A 13,774-nucleotide genomic window follows, 5' to 3' on the forward strand; every position below is an offset into this window, starting at 1 on the left:
TCTTCTTCTTCTTCTTCTTCTTCTTCTTCTTCTTCTTCTTCTTCTTCTTCTTCTTCTTCTTCTTCTTCTTCTTCCTCTTCCTCTTCCTCTTCCTCTTCCTCTTCTTCTTCCTCTTCTTCTTTAGTGAGGAATGGCTTTCCATACAGGGTCTTACAGGGGCTCAGTCCTAACTTTTGAGGGGTGTTTCTAATTCTTAGGAGGGCAGTGGGGAGAAGGGTGGTCCAGGGAAGCTCTGTCTCCAGGGTGAGCTTATGCAGGTGATTCCTTAGGATTGCCTTACCCTTTTTTTTAACCTTTTCTGTGAGCATTGAGAGTGCTGTGCACAACACAAGTCATATGGAATACCCGAGGCTGTATCTGAGTTCTCTTGGCCAAGGTTGGGCCATTGTCACTTTGGATTCCTTGAGGCAATCAGGGAATGACTTCATGAACTAAGCCTCAGACTGCTTCACTTGCCTCTTCTTTCCTGCATGGGAAAGCCTCTATGCATCCTGTGGAAGTGTCTGTCCATACCAAGAGGAACTGAAAACCCTGGGCTGAGGACATATGAGTGGTATATGAGTGAAGTCTATTTGCCAATTTTCCCTTGGGCATGTTCCTGGCCTCTGGAGACCTGCAGGGGGCTCCCCACATGCTAAGAGGGTTCGTTCTTTTGCAGGTCTCCCGTCCTCTAACTATATGGGGCACTGCCTGTCTGAGGCCCTTTTTGAGGAACAGGCAGCCAGTCATTTGTCGTGTCTCCTCTTCCCTGAAGAGGAAAGACTGGTAAGGGTTGTTGGAATTTTCCATTGACTGACCTCAGGAAGAAGAGCCTTCCATCCTCAGCCTATAACCAACCAGAGGGCCCTCCTTGAGGGCCTTGGCTGTTTCAGTGGAGGAATATTGAGCTTGATATTATTTAGGGAATGTTCTCATTAGAAGGGGAAGGAGTTCAACAAAGCCCCTGGTTGATGTCCCTGAGCTGCCTGCTCACCTGATTGCCTGTGTTAGTCTCATCATTCCCCTTTTGATGTTCCTTGTAGTGTATTACTGCCACCCCCTTGGGAAGATATACAGCCCTCAGGAGATGGTCTGTTTCCTGATGGTACCAGATGGTGAATCCAAAGACTGTGAGAAAAATATCCTTCTTTCTGGATGGCTGCATGAACATGAAGGCCAAGGAAGCGTACTTGGATTCAGTATCTGTACATTTACCACTTTGCTTCTCTAAGTTGCAATGCCTGGTCAAGGCTGTTAACTCAACTGGCTGGGCACTCATCCTGCTTGGGAGTGCTGAGCTCTTGGTTGTCTGAGAGTAGCTTGCTGTAGCCTATCTAGCCATTTTAGTTCTAGGCTTTACAAATGAACTCCCCTCAGTAAAGAGATTCCAGTCTGGATTTTTCCAGGAGAATCCCTGCAGTCTTCCCTTGTAGTCTAAGTGCCATTCCCTACCTGCTTACATAGCCAGTCCTCTTGATGTCTTAATGGGGAAGTATGGCAGGGTTTCTCAGCAGGCAGGTCTTAATCTGGATGGCTGGCCCCTCTAACAGGAAGACTTGGTATTTTACCAGCTGCCTATTGGACATCCTAAGGCTATCCTTATGGGCCAGCAGTCCTGAAACATGGCATGGAGCATAGACTGTCAAGTCATTGCCCAGGGTTACTTTGGCAACCTCAGGGATCAGGAGAGCTACAGCAACAACTGCTCTCAGCAAGCTGACCACCCCCTAGCCACCAAGTCTAGTTCTTTGTTCACATTCCCCACAGGTTGTTGTTCAGGCTCTTAACTTGAGTCAGTACTCTTGACTGCCATTGCCTTTCTTTCTGCAACACATAAACTAAATGAGTGGCCACCTGGCAAGCTCAGTGCTGGGGCATGGAGGAGTACCTATTTTAGGGTCTTGAAGCCCCTTTGGTCCTCAGGGTCCCATTGCAATGTGGGTTTGAGGCATCTCTGAGCATCTGGTGTAGGAGTTCAGCTATTTCTTCAACCTAGGAATCTGTAGCTGGCAGAACTGTAATTCCCGGAAAGCTTCTTAATTGTTTTAAGGTTTTTGAAGGGGAAAATGATGTTATTGACTTAATGTTCTCCCTTTCCAGTGCTTGAGTCTTCGGTAAGCCGATCAACTCCAAAACCTGTACTGAGAATTGGCACCTTTGGACCTTATTCTTAGAAACAATTCATAAACCCTTTGTGCCAAGAAGTTGAGGGAGCTTGAGTTTCGGTGTGATAATCTTTTTTAGTCAGGGCAGAAACCAGGAGGTCAGGGCAGAAACCAGGAGGTCATCTACATACTGAAGAGTATCTCCTCTGGACAAGACATCTCTTGAAAGAACCTGTCCAAATGTATGAGGACTATTGCAAAACTCCTGGGGTGGGCTGTGGATATAGCTCAGAGGTCTAAGCACCTGCCTAGGCAAGCACAAGAACCCAGGTTCGATCCCCAGTACCACATAGGGTATCAGCCCCACCCTGCGTGCACTGAGCTCACCACCAAGAGCAGACAACATGGTGAATGCCTGTAATCCCAGCACTGGGGAGGCTGAAAACAGGAGGATCACTATCAGTCTGAGCTGCATAGTGAGACCCTGTGCCAAATACATAAAATTAGAAAAAAAAAAAGAAAGAAAAACTCCTGGGGCAAGACTATCTTGGTTAACTAACAGGATGGTGTGGAAGGGTCCTCAAATGCAAAGAGATACTGACAGTCTAGGCTTAGAGGGATGCAGAGAATAGTGGTTTTTTTTTTTTTTTTGTTATTGTTGTTGTTTTTGTTTTTTAAATCCCAAACCAAGAACCACTTAGAGCTTTCTAGTACCTAGGTTATTAAAGTGTAAGGGTTAGGTACTAGAGGGTATGAGGTTATAATAGCCTGATTGATAAACCCCAGATCCTGCACTGGCCTCCAGGCTCTGTTGGCTTTTGTATTACACCTAGACTAGGAATGTGCAGATGCTGTTGCAAGGTGTCAAAAGGCCTTGCATCTTGAGATTTTCTGCGATCTGATTTAGCTCCTCTCATGCCTCTGGCTTCAGTGGGTATTGTCTGATGTGGAAAAGAGGCAGTGTCTCATAGGTGTATCATTACTAGAGGGTTATTAGTTGCCCATCCAGTTCATCTTCCACCTGTGGGGTTACCCCGGGCTCCTGGAGGGTTATGACCTGGACAGAGGGAACCTCAGAGGAACACACCAGGCCTCCTTAGTCCTGTTGAACCATCACCTGGGAGGCTTATGTGCCCCTGTGGCCTTCACCTAAAAGGGCACATTCTTGTGGCATTTATTTTTACAGTGTGGACAGGGGGGTGGTAGAGTGGTGCCCTGAATCCTTAGCCCAGATTCCCACACTGGTAACAGGCTTTATGAGAGTCTCCTTGGTGCCCTGTGTGTCAGGTTTTCCTAGTAGTACACCTGCAAGTAAGGAGGCTTTTCTTTGGTCCCTACAGTCTCCCGCCTTTGCCTGTTCCTTGTCTGTGTGAAAGAAGGTTCTGGGGGCATGCTTAAGAATATCATCCAAGGGTGCCTGGGGACCTAAATCCATTCCTGAGTTTTTTCTTGCTCTCTGGGGCTGCCTGAATAATAAACATCCTTGAGTAGAACTTGGCATCTCCGGCACCCAGGTGAAATGTTGGTGTGCTTAATTAGGGCCCCTTTTGGTCTTTCATAGAAATCTTTGGGGATTTTGTTCCCTTTGTATTATTTCAGAGAGCTTTTGGTAATAGCTAGTTTTTCTTTTGATCCGCAAAGACCCTCTGGGGTGTAAAGCACAAAGAGCCCATGTCTTACATGTCCCAATGCAGTCATGAGAAGCCATTTTGGGACATCTCTGGGCACTGATCTCTCCTGGTTAAAATATAGGGATCTTGAACAACTTGCACAAGATACTGTTCATTCCCATATCTTGGGGCATTTATTAATACCCTGTTTATCATGGTGGTTGTGAGAATTTGTGTCTGAGGAAGGCATACATGTGTAGGAGCCAGGTTGTAATTTTCAGCCCGTTTAGCAAAGACCTCTGTAAAACTTAACCAGGTCCTCAGAAAATCTTCTCAGTTCCATTTTTATCTGTCCTAATTCCTTTAGGGCAAAAAGGGTGTGGACTCACTGGGTTCCTCCTGTTCAAGGGTTTGACCCCATTACACAAAGAGGAAATGCCGATGTGGGTCTTTCAGTCTAAAGGACTTGCTAAATGACCCCAGGTAGGGAGGACAAGCAGGCAGCCGTGGAGGCTGTTTACTCTCCCAGGGTAAAGGAGGGTAGAGATGGTTCAAGGGTATAGTTTTCTCCCCTTCTTCTGTCCCTTTGGGCTCCCTTGTCCTTTTAGGGGTAGCGGCTGGCCCTCTCCATGCCCACTGGGCTTGTGTATCTCCTTTTGCTTCCCTCCCAGTGCCATAGCGGCCTGCATGCAGAGCTGGGTCAGCTCTACATGTCTTACAAAGTTTCTCATCTCTGAGGGCAAAGGAAACCTGAATGTGAGGGATCCCTGACCATTTCCCTTCCCTTTTACAGGATAGATCTAGCTATGGGATGGCATTGTAATCTCTACTCCCTTTGACTGGCCAGGTTTCTTTATCTCCCAGTGGATATCCTATCCTTGCATGTGTGCAGAAAAAAAAAAAAATCAGTCACTTTCACTTCAATGGGCGAGGATCAAATTTCTGAGTTCTTGAGAACACATGCCAGAGGTGTGTCCACAGAGGGGAGAAGGCTGACTGAATTTCCCATCTGAAACACACATAGAAGGTGGGAGGTATGAGAGGGTCCGAGTCATACTTATCTGATGTCCCCCTTTCTTAGCCTCTCAAGGCAGTGATAGAGAGGGGCTAAGCCCTCTCCTGTTATCAGCAGCCCAGACACATTCTGGCCCATCACAGGGGAGCTATTTGCTTCAGTGCCGCCCTTCACCCTCTGTTCAGGGCACCACAGGAGGCTCCTTGTTTTCCCACTGCCTCCCTCAGCAGTGAGGAAAGCCCATTTCCCCTTGGGCTCCAGGCTGCAGTTGGGAGGTGCTCAGGGAGAGCCGCAGAGAAGAGGAGAAGGTCCTGCCTTCCACTGAGGCTTCTAAGGTCCCCTCCTCCTGGGAGATTTTCTAGGCAGAATAAACTGAGGACTTCCCCATGAGTGGTGGAAAGCCCTCTGGAAAATGTCCTGCATTGATTGATATATGTTGAGTTGCTGGCTTTTTCCTAGCGAATATAGTCCTATGTTAAGAGGTGCCCTGAGCCTACAGAAGTGAGATTAAAATCTGTGCCCTGTGTCCACTGCAGTGTGAGCTGGCCCAGGAGAAGTCTCTCCTGTGTGTTGGCCAGGTGGTCCTTCAGCGTCTGCATCTCTTTTAACCCAGCTCTGTGTTGGTACCAGTATGGGACAGAAAACAGGGTGTGTGTGTGTGTGTGTGTGTGTGTGTGTGTGTGTGTATGCACATGTGTGTACGTGTACGCACCTGGTTGCAGGTAAGCCTTTGATGTCAGAGTGTAAATTTTTTTTATTTGTATTGTACTTCCTCCAAGATCTCTCCCTTTTGATTTGGGACCTGCTTTTTGTCCCTTGTATTTTATTAGGCCCTGATACTTGCTTAAGTCAATTACTCGGGCCCTCTGGTGCACTAACTCACTTAGGTCCTGACTTTCAGTTCACTTTAAGTTAATTATTTAGGACCTGTGTCCTATCTGTGTCCTATCTATGTAACTTGCCCTACCTCCTGGCTTCCACTGTACTTATTACTTCAGTTTTTGTAATTTTAAAATATATTTAATATTTTTGGGAGCAAATTCTTTTCCATTATTTCCTCACTACTCTGCCAAGTTTCTCACTGTAACCCTGATTTTCTGCTGTCACTCGCTCCCGTCACATCCACGTGGGGTAAAGAACACATTTTTCGGCTCAGAACAGACCCAGTTCTTGCCTTGGGTTTCATACAGTTCAGATCAGTAATCTGTAATTGCCCAAATAGACAGGAGAGCGAATTTCCCCGGGACTGCAGCTTGGGAGACAAGCCTTGGAAAGCAGAACGACAAATCTAGGTTGTTTAGCCTCACAGAATGCCTGAGAGCCAGTGTACTGAGGTTTGGGCTTTGACATTCGGGAGGAAAAGTTGAACTGTTTAAATAATAAGGTGGGGAAAGCCTTTGGCAAACAGGGCAGAAAACAGTGGAGAAGTCACGTGTTGACTGAGTCAGCCAGGTGACAGAGGCGCATTTTACACAGCAAGGCACACACTAGACTGGAAAAGGGCAGTGTGGCTCTGAACAAGCAAGGACTAGCCTTCACGCCTGTGGTCCGGGCCCCTTGAGTGAGATCTTTGTTCTGCTGTTACTGAGGGTGGCAAGGAGTTGAATGGGTTTAAGAAGTTAGCCAAGAGATTAGAGGAACTAAAATTATTTATCTTGGAGAAGAACAGAGGACTAACTTCAAAAAGCCTGAGGAAGTTTCTTTCACAGAAGTGCCAGTCTCCCTGTGAGCTAACAACAGGAAATGGGAGATAAAAACCAGTTACTTTACTGTTACACAAAGCAGCCCAGAGGGACTTGCTGCAAAAAGGCCAGAGGACAGTAATTGTTAGAGGGGGAGGGTGACGTTTTACTCTTGGGTCCTCATTGCTGCAAGAACCTTGCATTTGTCTTTTTCACATGCACCGTGAAATTTCTTCCTGGACTCCTGACACTGACATAGACCTTCAATAAAGATGTTATGTGAGACCTTCGCTATAGCGGAGGCTGTTCTAGGTGACCCCCTACTTCCCATCCCGAGTCTCTGCCAGGCCTATGGATCAATGACAAGCATGGTTTGTGTCACCATGACTGGGTGACTTCAGAAGAAATTCTAGATTGACTGATTGATGGATTAGTTAATTTATTTGCAGTGTTGGGGACTGAACTCAGGGTCTTGGCTGTGCTAGGCTCTACCACTAGCTCCATCCCCAGGCCAGGAAATTCTGCATTTAACACTTAGAAGCCACTGGGTTCTCTTGCGCCTGTTGTTTTCCCTGTCCGCTCTCCTTTTATCTGGTCCTGCTGGGAGCCATGCCCACCGCTCTTCACAACAGACTCCATGTCTTCTCCAGTTTGATTCTTGGTCCTAGACCTGGACATCTTGCTGGTTTTTCCAGAGAGTTCCACATGCACTCCCTTCCCAAGCAGGTCCAGAAGTGAGCTGCTTCTAAACTTTCCTCCAGATTTGACAAAGGACATGGTCACCAACTCAGTGGCTTCCTCCCATGGCATTCTGTCCCTCTTCTTCATGGAGTGTGACTTGCGCTCTCCTCCATTCTCAGTGCTGTCATCACTTCCTTCAGACTTAGGCTCTTCTGGTGATTATTGGGCAACCTATGCTTTTGCTTTTCCTCAGTCCTCTTCCAGTCAACTCTATAAATTGTATTTCTGAAACAAGTCTGCTAAAAAATCTTCAAAAGACTCATTATTTCCTGGACACAGATCTGACCTGCACCTACTCTCTGACCTCACGGCCCACCTCTGCTTTGCTGGAATGGAGCCTCGAAGTCCTGAACCACCTGCGGTTTCCTTGTTTCTTCCTCCTTATCTTGTGGCTCTGCACGTGCCCCGGAACTCTCTGTGAGTAACTTTATCACAGCTCCAAGCACCTCATGTTTACAAAATTTCTTTCACTATTAGGTTATCAGCTCTTAGAAACCAAGTCTCCCTTGGATGTCTCCCTCACTGGGCACAGAACCTGGAGCATAGAGGTGACTGATGAATCTGCTGGGTGCAGATATAGGAAAAACACAAGTCGTAGAGCTTTGAAAACTATGAAGACCCAGGTAGTCTAAGATTTTATTGTGTGTTGTAATTGAGGGATTCTACCCCAAAGCTATTTGCTTTTTCTGGCTTTCTTTGAGCGTGGAGAATCGAACTCCACCTCTCTTGCTTGTCAGGTGGGCGCAATGCCACTAAGCTATATCCCCAGCCCACCAGAGCTATTCCTGATCCAGTAAATAGAGTCGTGGGTGTGCATTCCAGCCTCCTAGACCTTAATTTCACTGTCACAGGGCTTGGAGTTTGGGGCATGGGTGGCATTTCTGTCTATATATTTCTTATTTTCCTCTCTCTCTCCAGGTCCTCCTTTTCTGCAGTCTCCTATTGAGTTGATGCAGTCGTAATTTTTGAAGAGGTGGCCTAGCCCAGGGTCTAACTAAGGTCACCTCTCCTGTTGTCTTCACTGTGCATGCCGCCCAAGGGTTTGGAGATGTGCCTGGGATTCATGGCAATTCTCATGCAGATGCACAGCGATTGCTTCCACCTGGCCCAGCGCCAGCGTTTCCCCAGCACCCAGCTGTGTGTTCTGCCCTTCAGCAAAATATCAGGGTGCTATATACATTCTATAATTAGTCAGGGATTTTTGGGTTGCAAAATACAGAAATCTAGCTTAAAGCAGTTTAAGCATGTGGAATTTGTTGGTCTACAGAACTGGGAAGTCCAGGAATGGCTCTTGCTTGGAGCATGGCAAGATCCAGCCTCATTTGGTCCTCCCAGCCCTATTGCACACTCTGTGCCAGTCTGTCTGTCTGTCTGTCTGTCTGTCTGTCTGTCTGTCTGTCTGTCTGTCTGTCTCTCCCCACCCACTCTCTTTCTGTCCTTCTCTCCCTCTCTGCCTCTCTCCTTCACTGTGTTGCCCTTGTAGGCTTGTTCACACAGGCCTGGAGGGTGGGCACTGCACTCCTGGCTTACTTGGTACTTACAGCCATCCTTCAAAAAGAATAAGGCCTTCTAATGTCCTCAAATTAAATGAATTGTTCTTCTTGAGCAGGTCTGTAATCAGGGCGTGGTGATCTGTGATTGCGAGGGCTTAGGCTGGAGGCACTTTGTGCGTGGTAATAGCTTCATACGAACCCTATGGGAGGGAGGGAAGGTACTCCTTACAGAACAAAAGCACACAGAGAACACAAACCAAGATGTAAAGTCAACAATATATAAAGGTGACCTATGCAGACTCAGAGAAAGTCTGGCGCAAGGTGCCCATCTTCTGGGAGTTTAGCAGTTGTGTAGCTTACAGCAAACCTTGGTCCCTTTCAGTCCCCTGTCCAGTCACCAGAACCCTTTTCAGCACTGATTTAAGGACACTGCTGTTGCTGTCTAGCTTGTTTCGATGCCTTGTCCCACCCAGCATTGCTTTGCTATGTCACAGAGCCTGACTCAGTCATAGCACCCTTAATACGTCTCTGTTAGAGTGAGAAAAGAGCTAAGCCTATTCCTGCCTCCTCCATTCCTGGGGTCATTCCTGACTTTTCTCTGTACTCATCCACTCCCTCAGAACACTGCTAATTAAGACAGCCTGGAATGAGGCACCCCCCAAGCACCTCAACCTCTTTTCCTTTTGACCTCGGACTGGGAAGGGCACTGGGGCCCCTTTCTGCTTCAGGACTTGTGGGCCCAAGTTTTATACCTCCAGACCATTGGTGAGTCTCAGGCCAGGGGAACGCAGCATGTTGACCTGTGATGGCAGCTTAGTAATGTTGACTCTGGGGTCAAATGCACCTGGACCCTGCTTCTGACTCATTTGTAATTAGGAGAGTGATGGACTGGCCTGAGCTTCAATTTCCTTATTGATCAGATAGCGATAATTAGTGCACAGAGCTGCTGTGAGGACTTGATGAACCAACAGAAGCAGAGTTTCCTAGCATAGAGTTGGCAATCAGTAGCTGTGGAGCAAATGCATTATAAAGGCGGCCAAGGGCACTGCACTCTTTTCTGTGTGCATCGACCTATTATCTGTTATTGTTAGTTGTTATTGATGGAAACTTTGATCCCTTCAACAGGCCTAAGACGTAAGGACCCTTTCTCTTCCCATCTTAGAGACGAGACAGTTGGAAGCAAGTGGCAGAAGCAGGATACTAACCCCAAACCTTTGGTCTGAACAACTATGTTATAATAATTTCTTTGTCTCAACTATGGTCTTGATGTGGGTGTGAGCTACACCATGTAGATCTCTGATGCTGCAGTTACTGTACCAGTGAATTCTTTTGCTGTGTTGATTGCTAGTAAAGTCTTTGCCAATTCAGTGTATCAGGATTTTATTAGTTCACTCCAAGGTGACAAAAGCCTGGTGGCTCAAATCAGTGGGGCCCAGCACTCAGAAAACCTCAAGGCAAACAGGAAAGAGACAAATCAGGGAATGGGTTCAAATCCTCACTCTGTGACATTCTTTGTCACACTGGGCAAGCAACTCAGCCTCCCATGAGTCAGTTTTCTCATCTGTAAAATTAAAATTTCCAACTATTAATCATAATTGTCCCACCTTTGAGTTGAGGGATGAATAAAAACATATCAACAAGAATGAGATAGGAATCCAGTTATCAGTTTTGTTGCTGGTGAAGCTGGCTTGGGCCTGAAGCCAAAATAAAGCTTCCTGCAATTTCCTCCCTCATCTAAACTTGCACCCCACCTGTGGGAATGTTGCATCTATTGGGGGAAATGTAGACCTGGCTTCAGATTTGGCCTTGATTTGGCTTTCCTTAATGGATAGATGATGGGAACAGGAAGTGGAAACACCTGTCCTGCGTTCAGGGTGGCCCCACCACGTAAAAAAGAAAAAGAAATGAAAGCTGGGGACATGAGAACCACAGTCAAACTAGTTCTCCCACAAATTGTATGGACAGAAGGGCAGGTGGGAGTCTTTTCCTAATATGTTGAGAGGAAAGGAATTTCTACCACATGGTATAAAGTCAGAACACCAAGAGAAGGAGAAAATGATTGCTTCCAGAAAGAACATCCCTTTAGAAGCATTGTGAGGAGATTAAATGATGTGAGGCAAGTACAGGACATATCCAGTGTGTGGCTAGTGCCCGGTGTCGCTCATGGGTAGACTGGTGGCTCGTGCACTGCCAGCCTGGTTGTAACTTTTTTTTCCTCATTAATTTTATTGAAGATCAATAATTGCATAGCATATTAAAATTGTAGACAAATATTGAAATGTAGAAGATGTAAGATGTAGGCAGTGTGAGTTTTAGAGAAATATTTCTGAATGAATACATAGCATGAGATTTATCATAGATTGTACATTGTAAATAAAATAATTACAAACAAATGAATATAACAATAAAATTGTCAAAAATAAAAATGAAGAAGAAAGAATTTACAGATCAGTCATATAATAGTTCACTCCGTGCCAAACTCAAGAAACTTATATTCATATAATAAGAATTCTCAAAGTAGAAAGGGATAGGCAATAAATATTTGAAGATTTAAAATTTCCAAATTTAGTTGAAATTAAAAACCACATTTTCAAGAAAAATGAAACTCTTCCACAAGAAATTTGAATAAAATCATACAAGATACAAAAAAATGAAATTGTCCAAAACTAATTGTAAAGAAAAAAATCATTAAAGCATGTACATAAAAAATATTAGCTATGGCTGTGCTGTTTCTCAGATAGATGATTGTTCAAAAAGAAGGGGGGTGAATGAAGGCAGGAGACAGGAAAAGGAATGTTGTGAGACTGTCCTGCTTCAAGGTTGTATATGGTTAGATTTTTGGACTTATGTATAAACATAAGAATTATATAATTCTTTATGCCTATTTTTAAAATATATTCTATTTTTTAAATGTTCATCATATTTTCTAGGGACTTAAAGTTCAACATATCAATACTTGATGAAAAATACCTGTTCTGTGTTATGCCTAAGATGTTTGATATTCAGACAGATAGTGAGCTTAAGCTTAACAGCCTAGGTTGTATGGTAATAAAAATAAGCTTCTCTTCTGGAGGGTCAACAACCTAAGTTTACAGACCAAATTAGAGAAAAAGGAGGGCTGCAAGGAAAGCCAAAATTTTGACCCTAGCCTTCCAAGGTCAATTAAGACTCAGGACATATGAGAACTTGTACTGTAATGTCATGTAACTCAGTAGTGTCCCAAATTTTCTGATCAAGGAGATTATAGGGCCAAAGAGGAAAGTGATTGATGATGTACAGTGTGCCTAAGGAGAGTCACATGTAGAGAAAACATTCTCTCAGGCTTTCACAGAGAGCACATTGGCCTACCAATGGCCATGACTCATCCACATAGCTGACACTGACAATGGACCTACAATCTGAGGTGCAGGATCTCAGGATAAATCCTGAGGAGATTTCACTGACCTTATCAGACCCAAAAGCTACAACTCTTGTTGCATAGGTCTTGCTTTATGTTGGTCTTAACCATCCAGAAGAAAAGTATAAAAATGAAGTATAAGAAGTAAAGCCATGCTGTTATGTTGAGCTATAGGGGACTCAGGTCAACAATTTCTGACATTGCCAGTGAAGCAGAAGACCCAATACTATTATGGACTACTGGACTCTTTTAGAATATTTTGCTGAGTTAACACACCTATAATATTCAAATAACAGAACTTAACAAAAAAAAAAAGGGTATAAAGATGAATGTCCATTTTGTATCTGTGTATTCAAAATGGTTAGAATAGATGTATAGTTACATTCTCTTAATGAATAGAGGGATTTGTTCTAATAGTGTTTGTAAATAGGATATCATGTCCGCATCTAGTACAGCAATTAATCACTAGGAAGAACGTATGAAATGTGTTAATTATTGAAACTGTCCTACCAATTTGGTTTGAAACTGTCTCATTGCTATTTGTTTCTCAATAAAATTATGGGGAAAAATATTAGCTATGGAAGAACAAAATTAAATAGCATTGTATTCCACATTAGAAAAAAAAAGAACAAGTGGGTAAGAAACTAGACTAATTAATTCAAAGGACTGAAAGAAAAAAAAGAGATCTGTCCTCACTGAGTTTTATGCTTACCAAACATACCTTTGAAAACTAAAAGTAAAATATTTTCCAGTTATACAAACTTGAAATATTGTAATACCTCCAGACATAGCATATAGAAAATAACAAAGAGCATAATCCAGAAGGCAAGAGAAGTTTCTGTATGATCCTGGATAAAGAATAAAGAGCTCTCAAAATGTTAGTTATGCAGGACTATGTAAAATACATTATATGAACCCATTGAAAAGGTCATTGAAGATTTCTACAAAACAGTATAAATCTTATGATGGGTTATATACATATTTTTTGTGTGTGTGAAAGACAAGGAAGAAGTAATATAAAGTCAATGGAAAATGGAAATACACTTTTTAAAGTTTCTAATACTAGGAGAAAATATCATACCATGTCGTATAAGTAGACTGTAAGTCAAAGATACAGTATAAATCTTAAAACTGAATATTAAACAATATTCAGAAAATTAAACATTAATTAGTTAGAAATTAAATATTTCAAAACAATTCAACTAAGAAAAAGTTTTCATGATAGTAAAGAATTACTAAGAATAAAAAATAGCATAAATACTGGAATGGCACATATATGACCAGCACGTCTAACAGTTTGGTAATAGGATATTGTACAGATTTCTAGTATGTCATGGAAATGGACAGCCTCCATGGTACTTACTGGTGGCCAAGTGTCACTTGTGGGACTGAGCTACTGCTATTTCCATGATATCCACCCTGTAGACCTGTATAGAATCATGACCCATATTCTTAGGGGTACAGGAGAAGTCCATTTGTAGAGTATGCTGATGGAAATATTTTGCTGCTGTATACAAAACAATTGAAAGACTGCTGTTGTATGCCTCTTTTTCTCCTATGTTTAATTGTTTGCCCTATTTGGTGGGTTCTTTCCATTCTCATTCATGGAGTTGTGGTCATTTTGATCCCTCTCTAGAATATCTTTTAGTAGTCTGTGTAGGGTTAGCTTTGTTATCATGAAATTCATTAGTTGTTCTTTGTCATGGAAGTATTTCTCTTCTCTATTATACTTGAAAGAGAGTTTTGCAGGGT

At 43.7% G+C, this 13,774-nt stretch overlaps 1 protein-coding gene across 1 annotated transcript in view; it reads left to right on the top strand.

The window, feature by feature from the left end:
• Susd1 (sushi domain containing 1) overlaps positions 1 to 13,774 on the top strand; it is a 210,349-nt gene that overhangs the window by 156,230 nt on the left and 40,345 nt on the right. The window contains exon 12 of the mRNA XM_023707549.1: positions 2,080 to 2,093. Coding sequence (XP_023563317.1) covers positions 2,080 to 2,093 — 14 coding nt within the window. The remainder of the gene's footprint in view (positions 1 to 2,079; positions 2,094 to 13,774) is intronic.

This window comes from Octodon degus, unplaced genomic scaffold, assembly GCF_000260255.1.
Source record: "Octodon degus isolate 3935 unplaced genomic scaffold, OctDeg1.0 scaffold00297, whole genome shotgun sequence".
Taxonomy (NCBI): domain Eukaryota; kingdom Metazoa; phylum Chordata; class Mammalia; order Rodentia; family Octodontidae; genus Octodon; species Octodon degus.